Raw genomic sequence first — 19,966 nt, 5'->3', positions numbered from 1 at the left:
TTTTTGGATCTCCACATGTTACATCATGAATACAAGAGGCTCTCAGTGTTCAGTTCTTTGTCCTCACTCGTGACACGATAAACCTTCGTTTTCACAACTGCAGAGCAAGGTTTTTTCTTATATTTTGTGGTGAATGCTTGACTTGTCTGGAGCAGTGAATATAACTTGCGTTTGGGTTGTATTTTTAATTACATCACATCGAAGGGCGCAAGCAATATCGTGTTCCAGTCTCGTGTTCTTGTCATTTGATGAACTATGTGACTTGTTCCACGATGTCGGTCTTGCGATTTTGCTTCGATCTTGCTCTGTTGTTTGGCTGACATACTGGAAAAATTAGATACTATTGCAATCTACTTGTCAGTAAGAGAAGCAGTATCGTGTTCTTACTTGAGGTAAGGTTGCATTTTTAGCCTTTTTAGTCTTTTAAGCCTTTCATATTTGCGTCATAATAGTCAACTGTTTAAGTTTGGCTGTAATTAATGTTCGTTTTTTTAAAAGTCCTTTGCGCAGATTCCCCTGAAAACCACTTAATGTGACCCGGGAGCTTCCTCGATAATTATTACTTTTTTTATTAGCGGTCTATATAGGGATAAGCGATTATTTTGTCTTGAGCGGCCTAGAGTAACCTTATTCACAAAACCAGTTGTTATAAACTCACACCGCAAATATTTCACCCTCAAAGTCTTAACCTACAGATTTGTGATACAATCGTGATCGACAAAGAAGACAATGACGGTGCAAACAGTTCAACTGAGGCTTCTCAACATGCTTGAAATAATGGGATGGCATGGCATGTACCTTCTGTTTCTGATAGTCGCATTCAAGCTATTCCTTCCAGAGCAAGATGATTTTTTGTGTCCCTGCACTTGGTTTGTGGCTTATGGCGCGATCATGTTGTTTCTTCCATCTCTTACATCCTACACGATCGCGGTGTTTGCTTACTTTCGACAAGAAGATGACAGCGGTCCTTGGGAAGTTTTGAAATCACTTTATGTATTTAAATTCGCCTGCAATTTTCACAACAACCGAACCGAGTGGGATTTTCACGTCAAACGTTGCATTCGTTGCAAGCTAGTGGAACGCGACTGGCCTCTGGCAAAGATCGCTGTATCAGCAATTCTGTCTTTATTGTATCCATTAGCCTGGCTTTCCCTAAGTTTTCTCCAATCATCTTACTACGTATGCGCTCAAGTTGGGCCAACGAATGAAACTTTGCAAAATTACTGTAAGGTGGAGTCCACGAACATGACGAAGACAAATTATACAAAGGCTTACGGTTTAGCGGTTATTCGTTCTAAAGCCATTGGAAGTATTCTTTTCACTAGTATGCTCTTCTTGCTGGGAGTATTTGTGATAATATACGGGGAAATGAAAAGTTACTTAATCAAAAGGTATGACTGGACCCCAAGAGGAAGTCGCCTTGCAAAAACACAAGTTAATGTGTGTATTATACCGAGTTATTCTCCTGGCACTTTAAGAGCAGCAAAGTCTGACATATCTAGGGCTATAACTGTCGCAAGAAAGGAGGAAACTGCTGGCATTGAGAGACAGGTAGGTTTATCCAGGGGCATGCCCTAAGGAGGGAGCTCTGGGGACTCCAGGCGCCTCCCCTACCCACCCTTCCCGGTGCATGCCCTCTTTTTCAACTGTTATAATATTTTAGGTTTATTATGGACTACAACTTTATTAACTCGTTTAAACGGCGCGGATAGAAGCAAATTATCAATAAACACCGCAACGAATCAAAAGAATGCGGTTTTTTTCTAGGATAATATTAAGAGAAACAAATAAAAAAAAAATAAAAAAAACAAGTACAGTACAACTCGTGGTGAACTCGGTAATCTACGCAATCCAGACGATAGAGTCTATCTCGGCAAAAAAGCGAGGTATTGGAACTTAACGTTATTTGCAGATGCTTCATCGTAGGGGTTGTCTGTGATTTACGAAATTTGATTTTGAAATGAATGCTGCCCTTGTACAAAAGCCGCGGCGTTTAACTGAGTAAATACGGGAAGTCTGATAGGCGAGAGTCTTCTGAGATGAAATACTTTTCAATGACCTTAAACGGATTCAAGGACTTTTTACGACGGCTACTAAAATTCAAGACCTTTTCAAGATTATAGAACCATGGATGAACATTCACTAAAAATTCTATTTTTCTCGTTCGTTAGTAATCTCATGAGATGTACAGCGTTTAATCCGATCATGATAAGTTCGACTGATGCAACTAAACAATCTGTTAATGTTGGCCTATAATACATTATCTTACTAAGTTGAAATCTTTTGAGATTATTTCCACATTGGAGTGCTGTTTGTTTGTTTGTTTTCTTTCATTTCTTTAATAACTGCATACTTTTACAACATTGTGTGATTTCAGTTATGGGCGTCGTTGATATTTGAACTTTGTATTACGTCATACGATTTCAAATTGTTTTCTTTTTCTTTTATGTCTCATTTTAGTTTCAGTTTCCTTTTCAATTGCCAGCAGGAAATGCGAGCAAAGTTATCAAAATAAATGTAAACGGTACATTTACTGAAGCCCTGCAGAGATATGTTAATGGTGGTGGCATTTGGGAACGGATTGAAGTCCTTTGCTGTCAACAGGAAGAAGTAACAAACTGTCGAGGATCTTTAAGTTCATTCAGTTTACCATCTCGTGCAAGCCGGACAGCTGGACCAAAAGGTTATCAATCTTTTGATCAACTGATTAAATGAAAGCCAGCATTTTATAACAGATTTAGCCAGGGCTAAAAGCGGAACTGTCATTAATAAATTTATAATTTAAATCAAACAATAAACTTGTAATCTACTAATCAGTTAACCGAAGGGCCAGTCTGCAGAGTATGGCAGAACTCGACGAGATCTCGTGCGTGCAGAGCTGATTTTAGCCGCGTGCACCGCGTGCAATACGATTTGTGCTACCAGAATAAGGGGGAATGCCTACAGTGAGGTTAAGGTGGCTGAACACAGTTTTTGCGGGCGGTCAGCGGTAACTCGCATGACGGCACGTGTTTTTAATTAGACAAACAAACATGGCAGGGAAAAAAGCAATGGTACACAGAAGACGATTTCTCAGAATCTACTCATTAAAATTTTGAGATATTTGGCAGTACTTTTACTTTCATCGTATTTTAAATAATGAGAACTTTTAAATGGAAGTTGAACAGACGAATTTTCTGACGCATTTAATAATTACAGTACAACTATACTTTTGATAATCTAAAAACCTGTCTGTTAAAATTTGGTCAAATAAGTTTCAAATGGTAATGATTAATTATAGTAAGCTGTGTGCAGGTTTATAGGAAGATCTAATGAGCGAATTTTATGTAAACTGTGAAAAAGTGAAATTTTAAGGTTGTATTTAATCGTTCATGTCGCCATGGAAACTTCGAAAACGTCAAATTTTACTGGTCAATTAAAATCTTTCATCAGTATATTTTTCACTTGCCAAAATTCAGCTTGTGAGCTGCAACCTTTCTCTTGCCATGATTTGGCAAATGACATATACTCACAAACTGCCAAAACTGTGTTCAGCCACCTTAAGTATCAGAAGGATGCAAGTTTTAGGCGCATTTCCAGCTGTTTTAGATGACCTAAATTTCAAATTTTCCCGGGGAGCATGCCTCCCGACCCCCCTAGTATGTTCATGCTTCACCGTTCAGTTCACCATAAACAAGGGCTGTAAACAAGATTACAGACAAATTGCCAGTCCATTCATTCGTATATAACCTCACCATACTGATGAGAAAGAAAAAGTGTAAGCTAGAGATGTGGAAACGGTGTGGGAGAACTGAAAGGTTAGGGTAGATTTGACAAAAAATATCATGGCTACGTCCCTGTAAGTCAGGTGCAAATCTCTTAGGCCCAACGCTGCCGCGTGTAATGCTACGATTTTGGTGTGCGCAATAAGCTTTTTTAAAATTGAAGGCTCGTGCGTGCAGTTGCCATACATGCATACTGGCTTACGGGCACATTCATGTGACTTTGAGGGAAAGGCTAAGTGATTTTAGAGTGAAACATCTTACATCGAGTTGATAGCATTATATGTACACTTAAAAAATAGCAATCCTCTTCGATCACATTCAAGAGCCATGATGGCTCTCGATCAAGGCTACAGTAAATTAGGCCTGGAAAACAAATTCTTGGAAAACAAATCTGGCCAAATTTTTGCGTTCGACAAGTTTACTTTACAAAATCTTGCCAACAAATCTGGGGGTGTACAAAAACCAACCTTTTATACTTTTTATACATCACATCTGAGGTGAAACAGTACTATATATCATACGGACCTCGGACAGAATGCAGTATTTCACAATTTTTCAAGACAAGTTGCACTCAGTCAATATTCAGGACGATCAATCGATAGTCCTCATCTGGAATATCTCAATCTTACTCAAGAAGCCGAAAATTGCTTCGTGCTCCAAAAAACGGATGTAGCTACTGGTTATTCATTATTATCTAAAATAAGTCAATCTAAAGCTACTGGCCTTGATCTGATCTCTGTGAGACTGCTTCGTGAATGTGTTGACTTGATTGCAGCTTCTCTTTCGGTTCCACCTTTAATCACTGTATTGTCTCTGGAGTTTTTCCTGATGATTGGAAATGTTCCAAAGTTATTCTTCTTTTCAAACAAGGCAAACGCGATGACTTGAATAACGATCGTCCAATCTCAATCATTCCTGTAGTGGCGAAAGTGGTGGAAAGAATAGTTTACGATCAGGTCTTCACACATTTAATTGTTAATAATTTACTTTCTAGCTACCAGTTAGGGTTCCGTCAGCTTCACTCGACTGTCACTGCACTACTTGAGGGTGGAGTTATGCTGTAGTTTTCCTTGATATTAAAATAGTACGTGTTTTCGTTCACTTTTTTTCACTGCCGCTCATTTTCGCCTTACGTTTGATTGGTGGCCGCTTGCATTTCTCATTTTGTCACCGCCACTACAAAAGTTTCATGTTGTTCTTCTAACAAAAATATGACTCCTTTTTTTTACCTCTCGTTCTAGATCTCTGTCGCCCTTTTTCTCCTCGAGCTTCGCTGGCTTGCCGCCTACTTTCTCTATTTCTCTGCCTTTCTCTTGCTCTATATTCCAAATTTGTGGACATGACAATTATTCTAAGGTTAATACTTTAGACAACACTAATCCAGAAACAATTTCCGTTTTCCGTTTTCGTCTTTATTGACTCTTTAGCTGTCTCTGCTTTACAAGACGCCGGTGGCTATGCTATAACTCGCCAAAATAACCTCGAGTTGCATTTGGGTTGCAATACCTGTTGATTGAGTTATTTTACATTGGTTTGCCTGTGGTGCGGACGGACGGTCGGGCGGGCGGGCGGGCGGGCGTGGGTAGATTACTGCATTTTCTTACCCATGGTGCTCCGCTGCGCGAGCTTCGCGCGCGAGAACCCCGCTATAATTCAAAGACATTCAAATTTCGGCTCCACTACGCAGTATGACATGAATAGAAAACCATTAGGCTTATTTTGGCCGTTTCGGCCGAGCACCGAATATATAGCAATACGTTATACAACATCATCTATTGCATTCAAACATGTGGTGGAAAAACTAGAACAGAGCTGAGCGACAGTTTACACAGAATACTGTCAGAATAGAGGCCAGAAAAAACCTTTCGGAAAAAAACCTCAGTAGGGAAAAAAAAACTCGGCAAGAATCTGGGTAGGATCCATGGCTCATGCTCTGAAAAGCCAATCCTACGAAGGCTACACGGCTGGAAGGTCTTTGCCCTTACAGTGAAACCTGTATGAAGCAGACACCCTCGGGGAATGCTGTAGTGTCCGCTTAATACAGGGTGTCCGCCTAATACAAGTTTCGATAGATAACGTCATGTGAGGTGTCAAATGCCATTCAAAGGAACAGTGGAAACGTTTAGAACACTCCTAGAGACTATGACGATATACGTTTGCATTAATTTCTTTATTAAAGGGGACTAATTGATGATAGTACCATAAACATAGATTGCAACTCAAATTTGAAGAACTCAGATGAGTGAAACAAGCTCTATACAAACAAAACGAAAAAACGACACTGTACTGTGAAACTAATCAAATAAGTTCGTCAAATCACGTTTTTTAAAGTAAAAAAAATAAAATTAGTGGGTGGCAATCTTTCGCATTTCCGGTGTCTGGTATGTTGGGTGGTGGAATTTAATTACAAGTGTCCGTTTAATACAGGTTGGCAACAATAGAAATGACCATTTGAGGTACTTTTTAGGTGACCGCGACCGCTTAATAGAGGTGTCCGCTTAATAAAAGTTTCATTTAAAGTAAATAAGGGAAATAAATTTGGGGACTTCGGCTACTGTCCGCTTAATAGAGGGTGTCTGCTTAATGTATGTACAAAACAACTATTCCAACAAAGAACGGCAAACTCTAAATAATTTAAGGAAAATCAAACAAGCTAAGAAACCCCTGCGAAACTCGACCTGTCACTAGTAAATCAAATATATACTAAAAAAATGAATAAAAAATAACCTGAGCTAGACGAGGTGTCGGCCTAGATTGCTTTCCCACGTGATAAGCATCCCTTTTATAACGCTCCATTCTACCCATACTGCACTTCAACTGCTCCAGTCCCCACTGCTCCCGAACTATTACTCTGTTCTAGGCTCCAAGGGAGTGGGGCAAAAAGTCGGGAAATAAATGTGCGAAAAACCCCGTGAAGGCTGGGGTGAGAGGGTCGCTCGGTGTCCTTTGCTGCTCCCGCGCTTTTTTCACTGCCCGCTTTTTTTTCGCCTGTCTACAATGACCGAGAGCCTGGCATTGGCTAGCTGTTTATCTGCTTAAAACCTGGGTGCTAAAGGTCTCCACTAAAGTTGTCTATGACTATATGCAATAACATGAATTGGTGATGTCACGAGTAGTATAAGGATAGGTAATAGTATGATTTGTAGGCTTGTAGTCATATTTGGCATAAATACCTCGAGTGATATTTCGAAATTGCTATACATAATTTCACGAGCCGTTAGGCGAGTGAAATTTGAGACAATTTTGAAATACCACGAATGGTATTTATGCCTATTATACCACTACATGAGAAATTTCTGCAATTTGATTGGCTTAGAGCAGTGGTATTTCAACTTAATTTGAAATACCTACATGTGAAAATTACAAACCTTTTGCGGGTAGTAGTATAAACAAATAATAGCATGATTTGTACATGATATTTGGCAAAAATACCACTCTTGATATTTCAAAATTGTCTCAAATTTCACTCGCCTAACGGCTCGTGAAATTACGTATAACAATTTCGAAATATCACTCGTGATATTTATGCCAAATATCACTACAAATCATGCTATTACGTATACATATCACGTACAAATCATGCTATTATTTGTGGTTTATACTACTACCCACAAAACGTTTGTAATTTTCACATGTAGGTATTTCAAATTGAGCTGAAATACCGCTGCTCTAAGCCAATCAAATTGCAGAGATTTCTCACGTAGTAGTATAAAGGACGTAATTCCACTCTATTGGTTACGAGCAACAGGGGCAGGAATTGGTTGAACACCTGTGGTTCTAGTCTCGCTTGCTACTATCATGTTGTTTCCTTAGACATGCGAAAACGTTTTGTCGAAGTCTCTTTGGCCCTAGATGGAGGTGAGATATAAAGTATCCTAGGTATCATGTGTTTTGAAGACCAAAAAAAATGACATTTACTCCGTGTTTACTGTCTTTCTCTCTTTCCCGTTTAGCAGCGTTTCCTAGGGCACATTCTAAGAGTGTCCAGTGATGAACCTGTATGTGCCTTAAGGGAAAAGGAGACCAAGGAAACAAATATTCCTGCATAAGGATGCTATTTGGAGATGCCGAAAACGACCTTCATCCAGACGCTTTTGCAGCATAAGCTTAAAAAAGTATCAAAGTGGTTTAGTTATTTATTATGGCTCAAAGTTGTTTTCTTTATAAAAGCTCCTCAGGGATTTTTGGTGATTACAAATTAGTGCAAACGGAATGAAAAAACAACGACAACAACAACAAATCAAGTTGAACCTCGCTTGAATTTTGTATTAAGGTCAGTCATTCATCTTTCTCAATCTTTCTGTCGATGGAACCTGCTTTAATTATAAATATCTTTAAACAACATCAACGACACTTTATCAACGATTTTCACAAACACAAGGTAAGTAATTTTTATTTCCATGTTTGTCGAAAAATGGAATTCAGGACGTATTTTGTTTATTTTCATACATTCTCTTATAATTCAAAGTCCAACGAACTCCCACAGAGTTTGGAGCTTCCTGTGAGCGAACAAGCGCTCACTATTTCCTGCCTTTTTTGCTACTACAGTCCATGTATTTCAGCCTGTGTTGTCAAACCAACTCCGCTAAGGGTTTATCCCCATTAATTAATGGACTCTTTTTTCAAATTTGAGCTACGAAGTGGCTAAAAAGATAGAAAATCGCCGCAAACACATGCACCCGACAGGGCCTTATTTTCCGCAGAGCAAGGAGGCCGCGCATTGTGGACGTTTTGGGACACTGGGAACGAACACTCATTCAAAGATGGCGCGCGGAAGGCATGGTTGTTTTTCTCCCGTTTTTCATCTACTTTGCAAGGTTAGTAGCGATTATAGATAGATCAAACAGAAAGAACTGTATTATTTATCTTTTTAAACAGTTTTAGAATTGCTTGTGATAATGGTTTACTTTGCATTTTGTAAGATCTTGACCCTCACTCTTGAAGCTCATGTGCTTGTAGCTTATCAGGCTTAAGCACAACTCTTTCAATAGTTCAATCTCACCCTTCAGGGAGTTTTCAACGATTTGATTTTTAAAGGAAAATCGGTGCGTTTCCAAAATCGTATGAGGGTTTTATTTGCAAATTGGCCTTTTTTAAAAGTGCAATGTAGCAAACTGTGTATTTGTATGCTTAGTAGCCAGGCCTTTGCCTTGTCAGTGGGTAGCGGGGGTGGTTTTGGGAGATGAAGTTGATCATAAGAACTAGAAGGGAGATCTCCTTCTTTTAGATTCTTCTCTCTCTCTGAGGGTAGAATTTTTTTGGCAGTGGGGGGGGGGGGGGTTGGTTGGGGGCTAGGAGGGTTACATTTGAGGGGACAACTGGAATAAAAAAAAGCCTTTCAATTAAATTATTGGAACTGAATTTAGGGCATAACACTAATGAGGCTATTATGAAAATTATTCATTTCTAATTAGGGAAAGGTTAATTCAAAAATGGTAATGACAAATTGGAAATAAAAATCAAGATGCCCCTGATTAAAGGGTACAGGGTATGGACATCAAGGTAAAACAGACATCTAGAGTTGGCCCCTGACGAAGCAAGATTGCTGACTATTGATGAAGATGATGATGATTTTTTTCATATCAGATATGTCCAGCAGATGTGTCAAGACTTCAACAGCCAGGATTTTGAGCTAATTATCTTTGGCATTGTAAGTGCTGTATGTATTGCTATAGTGTACATATTCAAGCTCTTGAGTGAACCAGATAAACTAAACCGCTAGTACAGCTTCTTCAAAGTAAGATTGAGGCATGTCTTTATCAGATTTTTTTGGGACATACCTGTCCTAATTTAACAAGAAACTCAAAACTGTTTCAAATTTGATGTATCTGTAAAATGAAAGATACACTAGTGAAGGAAAAAATATTTTTGAGTGACTTGACTTCTTCTTTATTTCTGTCAATATGTGGCAAGTTGTTTCTTGTTTACTAGTGAGAGTTAAGACAGAGATTCAACAAAATTTTCAGACTCAAAGGAAGAATGAAAAACATTTTTGGTAATTGCTCTCCTTAGCCAATATTTTATGTGTATTTATCTATATTTAAATGAATGTTTCTTGAGATCTTTTCATGCAAGACAGCTAAAATCTCTAGGACAGTTTGAGGCCAAAGAGTACATTTTTTTCAAATTCAGATTCTAATTCAGTATGGAATTAATTTTTGACTGATAGCATGAAGATGGCATCAAGTTTGTTTTTTTTACTACCTAAACATTCAGGATCAAATGTGACCCTCCATAAGATTTCAGAGACAAAGGTGATAACACGCTCACAACATGCTTCCACTTAAAAACAAAAGAAATTGACTTTAACACGCCTACAAAGCACGCTAGAGCACACTTTAATGAGCCTATGCTTTTGTCTCACAGAACACACTAAAACAATAAAGTGTGCATCATAGAACAATGAAGTGTGAGCAGGCTAACATGGAAAACTGTTAACCTTTGATAAAAAAGCTAGCGTGCAAGAAGACACCTACTCAAGCATGCAACTTAGTGTGCTATATCGCACGCAAACTTACCCGACGAGAAGTGAAAGTCATTGTGATACAATCATTTGATGTGAAAGCCGAAGCTCTTATCGGTAAAGAATGGTCAGCTTCATGATCAGAAAAACAAAGCTGAAACATTTTCTACAAACGAGTCAAGGATTTAGTAAATCAGACTCTTTGAACTGTTGGTTTATGTTGAGCCTGACTTTTTTCCGAAATATCACAAACGTATTTCTTTTAGCTTTCTTTTAGAGCACCCTCAAGTTCAAGGTTGAAATAATACTAAATGAACACGATCTTCAATCTTTCAATCTTTTTTTATTTCACACTATGTAAGGCATTTACTCAAATGTACGTACATTGAGATAGGATCAACCAAGTAGCTAATAAATAATCATTATACTTAAAGACATTAAGTTCATTTGTTTACAATGTCCAAAGTAGCAAGAGCTTTCTTGTTGGACACCATCATGTTCAGATAATTGGCAGCATCACAGAGAGGAAATAAAATCTCAAATAATATCAGTGATAGAACGTATAAGCAAGTTTAAGATCAGATTTGATTGATTAGAAGATAGGACTTCCATTCTTTCTTAAACTTATGATGGCAGACACTTGAGGCCAAGTGGTACAGTCTCCCAGATTTTTGGAGCAGAGAATTTAAAGGACATCTTACCTTAGTTGGTGGATATTCTTGGCCTAAAATAAATCAGATTACTGACAAATCTTGTATTATAATTGTGTATATGTGATGCTTGAGTCAGTACATCAAGGAAGATGTCTGGAATGCTATCAGTTTCATTTCTCATTCTATGTATAAGGCAACATATTTTTAATTTATATACAGTATATTATCTAATTTAAGGATTGTTAGGAGTTTGAAATAGGGAGCAGTACTCTCTCTAGGATGTGCAATACAAATACAATCTAATCTGGTTTTGCTGGCACATCCCAAAGCAAGAATAGTGTAACTCAAAATTAATAGGGATATATTAAAACGTAATTAAGTTGTTTCAGTATATTCAGATCTATGAAATATCTTAGTTTTGAGAGGATTTGTAAATTTTTAGCTAATTTATTATTTACATGTTGTGTCTGTGGTTGCCAATCAAGATGTTTATCTTTATAAACTAAAATACTTTATGTAATCTTTCTGTTCAATACCAGTGATATTTATCTTTGGGTGGCATCTAGATGATGAGACTAACATAATTAGAGTTGGTCTTTGCAGAATTAATAGATAATTTATAAATGATTTAGAGCACAGGTGTCATAAATTTGTTTTTAAGCTCTTGATTCATTATGGATTTAAGTTGTTTTAAGTTCGTGCTAGAGAAGAATAAATTGGTATCATCAGCAAAGCTCTGCACCGAAAGTTTGCCAACACAGTTTGGTAAATTGTTCACAAAAATAAAAGAGGACCTAGAGTCAAGCCTTGGGGTTTACCGCAGGTAATATTTTCATAGCTAGATTTAGTAGAGTCAATTTAAACATATTGTCTTCAAAAGGTTTCAAAAGGTTGAGTTTGATGTCCGGGTGAATGTAGTCCTGAATAGGACTGTTGTTGTTGACAGTGACTGACGTTTCGACAACCTGTGCGGTAGTCATCTTCAGAGTCAAAGTGAGTTGTATCATGTCAGTTGATATTATACTCTGGTTATTGATCTAATTGGTCAATTATGTCGCGATGTTATTGGTCGTCTGTCAGTTAAGCCGTGATGTTATGAAGACTCGTAATCAGTGATTGGTGCGTTTCGATCTGTCTATTGTCACAGTTAAACAGTTGTCTATTGTTAGTCAAATTGTCAGTTCTCCAGTTGTTCTCTCTTAGTTAGTTTTGCTTGATCTCCTCAATAAGTCGTTTGTACGGAGCTGGTATTGTCTTCAGTTGTGCAAATAACTTTTGAACCAATTATGTGGTATACCCCGAATTCCATATAGATAGAGTTTAGAGAGCAGTATTTTATGATTTACTGTGTCAAAAGCCTTTTAAAGGTAAAGAAAAAAAACACATGTTATTTGACCTTTATCAGTAGCAAGCTTCAGATTGTCTGTAATTTCAAGAATAGCTTGTTCAGTGGAATATCCTTTCCTAAATCCAAACTGATATTTGTTCAAGATTTGGTGTTATCTATGAATGAATATAATTGGTTATAGAATAGACGTGCAAGCACTTTACTGAATGGTGAGAGAGTTGCTATGGGCCGATAGTTGCTAGAGTCTGTACCATCACCACCCTTTTACACTAGGGAGATTTGTGAGACTTTTAAAATATCAGGAACAATTCCAGTTTCAATAGACTGGCTATAGATATATGTTAAAGGTATTGACAATGGCTGGGCAGCTATTTTGATTAATTTATTAGGAATGTCTAAGGATGACTTACGATAATTTAAACATTTAAATAGTAAACTTACTTGGTTTCAGTAACACAGGACATAACAAAGCTAGCTTTTAACTGGAGTCATTCTTATGAATTGGGTCAGACTTCCTTCACGATTTTCAGTTCTTTTGGCCAGGTTTTGACCCACATTGACAAAATGCTTACTAAAGTGATCAGCAATCTCAGCCTTATTAGTGTAGGCTCTATTGTTATGTTTAATTTTTGAGATGGGGGTTTGTCCCTTCGAATTGCGCTTAACTAGCATACCATCAATTTCCAAGATGCCCTCAGGTTGTTTTGGCACAGATCAAAGTGTTGTGAGAAGTAATTCTTTTTGCAAATGTTCTTAAGCAGATTCAGTTTATTAGCATACTTTTTATACTCTGTCACCTTAATTGAATTGTTAGAAAGAAAGTGTGTTTTGTATAATTTATGCTTAGTTTTACTTGATTTGAGAATACCATTAGTTATCCACTGCTTTGTACACAATTTCTGTTTCTTTTGGGACAATTAGACTAAATTGCCTAATTAGTGCATGTTTATCTGCAATTGATTGTGTTTCTTAACTGGTATATTTGTAACACAGACACCTGCAGGGTTGTCATTAAGGGCCCGGGGCCGGGGATTTTCCCTGGCTACTAAGAGAGTGGCCCCCAGCTACTTTTACTGGAAAATAGAAGAAAAATAGAACCAAAAGAAATCCCTAGCCATTTGATTCCCTGCCTACTTGTTGTATTTACCTGGCAACTTGAAATCAAGATGGGTTTTTTGTTTTTGGGAGTAGCTATTTCAACCCAAACAGATTCTACAAGGGGCATATCCAAAGTTATAACTTACCATAGGAATCATGTTAAAGCTTTACTGACGTAAAGAGCAACCCCTCCCACCGGGGTTGGAAAATCAGTTTTGTAGATGTTGTTGTTAGTCAGCTGAGTCATTTAGTCTGGTTACAGAAACTCCTAATACATCAGGCTGTTCGCTTAAAGAATACAGCATATCTTCAAGCAGGCTAATATTTTTTGATAAGCTACTAATATTTACAAGGAAGAAATGAAAAGGATTTTGCTCCTGTTTTACTCAGAACCTTATTCAAACTGGGAATATCATAGTAATCAGATTGAGGGTTAATTGATATATGATCAGGGTTGGCATCATCAGATTTGTCGGAGTTGGGTAGCAAATTATATAAATCTAAATCTTTCAAATTATCTATCTGCAAGTGACAGGATCCATTTAGAATATGAAATTCTCTGTCATCTAAGTCATGAAAAGGTGAAGCTTGCAGACTATTTTGGGGATAATTCAGATTGAACATGTATGTGTCTATAGGTTAAGTATTATTATAGGGCACATAATAATTGTAGAGAAGAAAAAAAGAATTACGAATTAATGCTTAGCTGTTTGAGGTAGTCTTGAAATTCCTCATGTGTAACACGTCAACATAACCAAGTTGTTCATAAATCACAAATCTTTAGCTATAAAATTATAATTATTATGAATTCTATCCTTCGAAGTGTTTTTATTTTTGGTGCATAAGTGAGAAGGTACGTATTGATGTTCACCACATGGGATCGGTTGAAAGATTGAAATATGATCTTGTACAGCCACCGGGAATCTTTTTCAAAAACTGTTATTTTTTGTGATTGTTTCAAAAATTACTGCTAAACGAGAAATCTCCAAGTGGACTGTTTGTAGCAACACAGAAAATGCTAACTTCGATTGTTGCAGACCCATGCAAGTAAACTTTGCATGTCATGTATAATTTGAAACCTCTTGCTTTTACACACATTGAAAGTTTTTTCTAAATACATACAACAGCAACCTAAGCTTTCTAAAATCAGCTAAAAGAAAGAAGAAACAGTCATGTTTTTAATACTCCAGGTTTTTCTAAGACTTTTAAATTCATTCGAGATCATGAATTTTTTAGACAAGAAACTTCATCTGCACTACAGCGGAATTCACAGAAGCAAATTTCAAGTACTTGTTTGTTTATGTTTTATCAGAGGACATTTTTTTGTCTAGAGCTGGCGATCAAAAGTTACACCTTTTCATTGCAAAAGTGCAGAGTGAGCAGGGAATTTTGTTGTCCGTTCTTTGGAAGTTGGCGTAGAGGCTATCCAATAAAAGATTAAATTTATATGAGAGTTACATTTTTTTAAGTACGTTTTGTTTTACTTTAGCGTGTTAATCTTTGTCAACTTGCACACTAAGCATGTCAGCGATCACACTATATTAAAACAAAGGTTTAGGACGCTAACTACACCGAAACAAAACATTGTGTGTCCTTGATTGTTTCAGTAATTAATTATGCACATAAAGTGTATCTTTGGACACACTAAGCATGTTGTGTTAGCGTGTTGCTAGTGTGTCATCACCTTTTTCCCTGAAATCATATGGAGGGTCACAAATGTTAATATGCTCTTAAAATTAAGTCTTTAAATGAACTTTTTCTCATAAATAGCAATTTGTCCAGGAGTAGCAGGCACAATTTACTTTGCACACGCTGTGCCACTTTGTTAAATGACAATTATGTAATACTAGGTTCTGGCTTAGTATAGTTTCCTGACTGGCTGTCTCATTGACTGACTGACTTACTGATTCATTGAAAGACTAAATGACTAACTAGTCCAGTTGACTGACTGAGTGACTATTAATGGCCAACTTAAAGTTGGGTGACCAACCAACCAACTTACTGACTTATTGATGGACTGGTTGACTGTCTAGCTGACTTGCTGACTGGCTGACTTGCCAAGTGACTGACTCATTGACTGGCTGAATGGCTGACTTTTTGACTGACTGACTAATTGTCTCCAACCGACTGACTGAATGGCTGACCTGCTAAATACCTGCCTTATTGACTAACTGAATATAACTGACTGGCTGACATGCTGAGTGAGTGACTGATTGACTAACCAAGTGACTCATTGATGGACTGACAAACTCTCTGACTGGCTTGCTGACTGACTGACTGACCTATTGACTGACTGATCTGGAGACACAATCTGCTTTGAACAAGCTGTGTCAGATTGTTAGATAATAAGTATATACTGCTAAGTTCTGCTTTGATTCCTACATTTGAGTGGACTGATTTATTATTATTAATGGTTGACTTGTTGGCTTGTTGACTGATTTGATGATGTACTGGCGGACTGATCGACTGACTTAATAGTTAACTTACTGACTGACTAATCAACTGACTGACTTATTGATAAACCGGCTACTTGCTGAATGACTGACTCATTGACTAACTGACCAACTGGTTGACTTGCTGAGTGACTGTCTCATTAACTGACAGAATAGCTGACCTGCTAAATGACTGCCTTATTGAATAACTAATGATAACTGAGTGAGTGACTGATTGACTAACTAACTGACTCATTAGCTGACTGACAGACTGGCTGACTGACTGACCTATTTACTGACAGACTAGCTGACTTACTGACTGGCTCAATTACTGAATGAGTGACTGATGACTGACTGGCTGACTTTCTAACTTGCTGATTGACTGACTAATAGTATAGTAAAGGATAGCATAGGATAGGATTGTTGTAATTCCTTTGTTACATAAGCAACTCTCAGACATTGTGTTTGCTTAATGTTCACACTACTCCAACTAATTGGCTGACTGACTGACTGATTGACTGGTGGCTGACTTGCTGACTGACTTGCTGACTGACTTGCTGACTTCTCTGCTTATCAACTTACTGACCAACTGACTGGCTGACTGGTTCAATTACTGACTGACTGACTATGTGGCTGATAGACTGCTTGACTTACTGGCTAGCTCATTGACTAATTGACTTGACTTGGTGGCTACATACTGAGATTCATGTTAAGAAAAGGCATTAATTTTAATTCCTTCATGATGTGAATCAAGGTTACTGTGATTGCTGATAAAAATGACTGATTTTTCATTTCAGATCAGATTTGTCCAGCAGATGTGTCGAGACTTTAACAGCCAGGATATTGAGCTTATCTTCACTACTGTGAGTGCCTATAGATTGCTTTGTAATTCAGCTATTAACTTAATCAGATAAACTGAAGTCGTGCAGCTTGTTTAAAGTAAGATAGACGTACACTTTCATCAGCTATATAGTGGCCATACCTGGCCTAAATTCAAAACTGTTTCAAATTTAATGTCTCTGTAAAATGAGAGATACATCTAGCATGTCTAAATATAATAAACAAGTGAACAAAAAACACTACTTGAGTGACTTGACTTCTTCTCAAGATGTTTACATTTGGCAGCTGTTTCTTGTTTACTACTGAGAAGACAGAGATTCAACAAAATTTTCAAACTGGGCATGAAAGGAAGAATAAAACAGTTTTTTTAAAAGCATTTATTGAAATCAAATGAATGTTTGTTTTGATCTATTCATGAAGGACAGCTAAAAGCTCTAGAACAGTTTGAGGCGAAAGAGTACATTGTGTACAGACCATTTCCAACAAGTAGCACATGTGTAAATGGGACTGAAAAAATTGTTCATTTTCAAATTCATTTAGAAATTATTTTGTATTATTGAGATTATGATAGCATTAAGGACCTTGGGTTTTTTCTTTCCAGCTTAATTGTTTCAAATAATCATATGCACACAGTTAAAATCAAATCTTAAAATTTTAAAAGTTTTTTTTATGACAAATGCCAATTCATACGTGATCTGTTTTGAACAAGCTGTGCTACAGTGTTGGCATAATAATGCCAAGTTCTTCTTTTAGTCATTTATCATAGTTCTGCAATCTACATGATGCCATTTGAGTGGACTGATTTATTGACTGATTGACCTTTTCTTTGAATGAGTGGTCCTTAGCTGATTGACCAACTGACTAAATGAGTGACTAGCTGACTAACTAAATGACTGTCTTGCCGATGAGATGACTGACTACATGATCGATTGATGGACTGTCTAACTGTCTTACTAACCAACTTCCTGCAGATTATATTACTGATTAACTGATGGATTAACTGACTAAATAACTGACTGATGGACTCACTGACTTATTTGGTGACTGACTGACAAAATGGCTAACTTGTTGTTGACTGACGGACTAATTTACTTACTGAATGACTGACTTAACATTGACTGACAAACTGGAAAACTGATTGACTGATTAGCTAACTTGCTTTACTGACTGACTGGATGGCTTTCATGCCAATTGAGTGGCTGTCAATTTGACTAGATTACTGATGGACTGGCTGATTGACTGACTGACTGCCTAACAAGTTGACTGATTGACTTGCTGACTGACAGACTCATTGATTGACTTGTTGAGTAACTGACTGATTTATCGACCTACTGACTAGTTAACTGACTGGCTGACTGACTGACCAAGTAACATACTGATGAACTGACTGGCTACCTGGCAAACAGACTGACAAATCAACTAAGTAACAGTTACTTACTGACTGAGTGAGCAACTGACTTACATGTGCAGACTAATTGACTGACGTACAAACTGAGTAACTGACCTTCTGGCTGACAGACTCAGAACTAACTGGACTCGGGAGACGGCGGAAATCGAGCCTACTGTCTGACATACAAACTGAACAACTGAGTGACTGACTGAAAAGCTGACTAATTTACTTACTAACTAATCAGCTGACTAAATAACTGAGCAACTCAGTAACTGGCTAACTGTCTAACTGACTGACTGACTGACTGACTGAGCAAATTAGTTACTGGCAAACTGTCTAACTTACTGAATGACTTAGTAACTGAGTTACTAGCTGATTGGTTAACTGACTGGCTGACAGAATGGCTGACTGAATAACTGACAGAATGACTGACTGATTGAACAACATACCAAGTGTCTGACTAACTTCAAGAAATAAACCAACTGGCTGACTGAGCTGAAAAAGCCACTGACTGGCTGACTGGCTACTCCTGACTGACAGACTGACTAACTGACTGACTGATTAACTGACTGAGTGACTGACTGTGTAAGGAGGGGAGGGGACTGTTATCAAGGCAGGAGTGCCTTTTGCTAGTATAGTCAAGGGGTGTGTGTTTTTAATTTATTATACAGTACCGTTCAAAAGTAAGTTGACACTCGATTCTCGATTGTTGCGTCTCTATTCCCGATTCCTGCAAGACTTATCAAACCGGAACGGCCTTTGTTTACAAACGATTATAAAGGGTTTTTTTTCGAGTAATTTGCTCTCTACTTTCGATACTCAATTGCTGCGAGAATCTACAATCTTTGTTCAAGTTTTGTGCAATCTTCTAACTTCGCTCACGTCAAAAAAGTCTCTCTAATCTATAAAATAACAAACTCTACTCAGCGTTTGATTCTTGCGAGAAATTCCTGAACTATGTAGATTATACAGTAGCAGTTCACATTTGCATTCGCTCACACGGCAAGGGTGACACTTTGCGTCGAATTCTTAAAAATGTTCGAACGGCATTTTGCATCATTTAAATGGCAGAAGTTGTCAGTAATTTTCCGTGGGATGCCTGTGGCACACACATAAAAACGAGCAATTGCAAAGCCCGCCAATAGGATTGCGGAAAATCTCTATCGATTATTTCTTCTTCCAAGCTGACCAATGGGATTGTACAAAAATCTTTATCGATTTTCAATCAATTTGCTTCCTCTGAACGTTTCGGAACGTGCCAAATTTGTTGCTTGTCAGTTTCCCACTCACAGGTTTGGACGCTTTGTTAACCAGCGAAATCCTTCGGGATGCTGGCAAGTCACTGGAAGCAACCTAGCAGACCTAGGCCAAATTAATTCTTTTTATTTGGGTTTTTCCCATCATGATTCTTTTTAGGTTAGGTCTAGCTTTTTCTTAAGGTTTTAGTAGCGTCTGGTTGTAGGGACGGGATTTCGCATAGTTTTTTTTGGTCGGAGTTCGTCAGTTTTTGCCGAGCAGAGCTAGAGTTCAGTTTTTTCTTTTCTTATCGAAAACACCTTGACGATGGGAGGTTAAATCGCGTAAATTTCAACTCATACCCTTGACGATTGGTGGTGAAATCGCGAAAATATTGTCCTCGTCGATCGATGACTCGCTTTCGACATGAATTGGACTTTTGGATGGGACACGGATCCGGACCTTAGTGAACTTATTATACCTCGGAATCATGGATAACCGTTGGAACTTTTTTAACTTTGAGACCTTGGAAACACATTGCAATTTAGTTTTTAACCGGATCAAGAGCTTCTTGGAATATTAACTTTCATCTCGGATTAAAACATTGGAACTTAATTAACTATATCTTTCCAATTTCCTTTATTTTGCCAAATTCAGATAGAACGCAATGATGCTTCCATAGACCAATGCATCCCACGGGATCGACTTTATGCGTCTTGTTATCTGTAAAATCCAAAATACA

The 19,966-nt window shown here is 37.7% G+C and overlaps 1 protein-coding gene and 1 long non-coding RNA gene across 3 annotated transcripts; both read left to right on the top strand.

Moving 5' to 3' along the window:
• The first annotated feature begins 116 nt into the window (after positions 1–116).
• On the top strand, positions 117–5,230 carry LOC140941042 (uncharacterized). 2 transcript variants are annotated; one of them, XM_073389995.1, is made up of 3 exons: positions 117–392; positions 696–1,551; positions 2,461–5,230. In XM_073389995.1, exons 2-3 carry the CDS (start codon positions 730–732, stop codon positions 2,713–2,715), a joined length of 1,077 nt encoding a protein of 358 aa, XP_073246096.1. In that variant the 5' UTR covers positions 117–392; positions 696–729; the 3' UTR covers positions 2,716–5,230. The 2 variants fall into 2 exon arrangements, with proteins under 2 accessions (XP_073246096.1, XP_073246095.1); XM_073389994.1 differs by having other exon boundaries at positions 683–1,551.
• A 3,278-nt stretch (positions 5,231–8,508) lies between these two features.
• On the top strand, positions 8,509–16,826 carry LOC140940669 (uncharacterized). The gene is made up of 3 exons (XR_012166361.1): positions 8,509–8,581; positions 9,351–9,414; positions 16,556–16,826. It is a non-coding gene; the product is annotated as an uncharacterized lncRNA (long non-coding RNA).
• The last annotated feature ends 3,140 nt before the right edge of the window (positions 16,827–19,966 follow it).

This window comes from Porites lutea, chromosome 6 (assembly GCF_958299795.1).
Source record: "Porites lutea chromosome 6, jaPorLute2.1, whole genome shotgun sequence".
Lineage (NCBI taxonomy): Eukaryota > Metazoa > Cnidaria > Anthozoa > Scleractinia > Poritidae > Porites > Porites lutea.
The sequence above is the reverse complement of the archived record's forward strand: the minus strand, read 5'-3'. Positions and strand labels throughout refer to the sequence as shown.

Bases quoted from the DNA above. Each gene is read 5' to 3' on its own strand.
- LOC140941042 (XM_073389995.1), top strand. From the start codon at position 730: ATGACGGTGCAAACAGTTCAACTGAGGCTTCTCAACATGCTTGAAATA. The intron at 1,552-2,460 runs GTAGGTTTATCC...GTCTCATTTTAG, and splicing joins CTGCTGGCATTGAGAGACAG to TTTCAGTTTCCTTTTCAATT.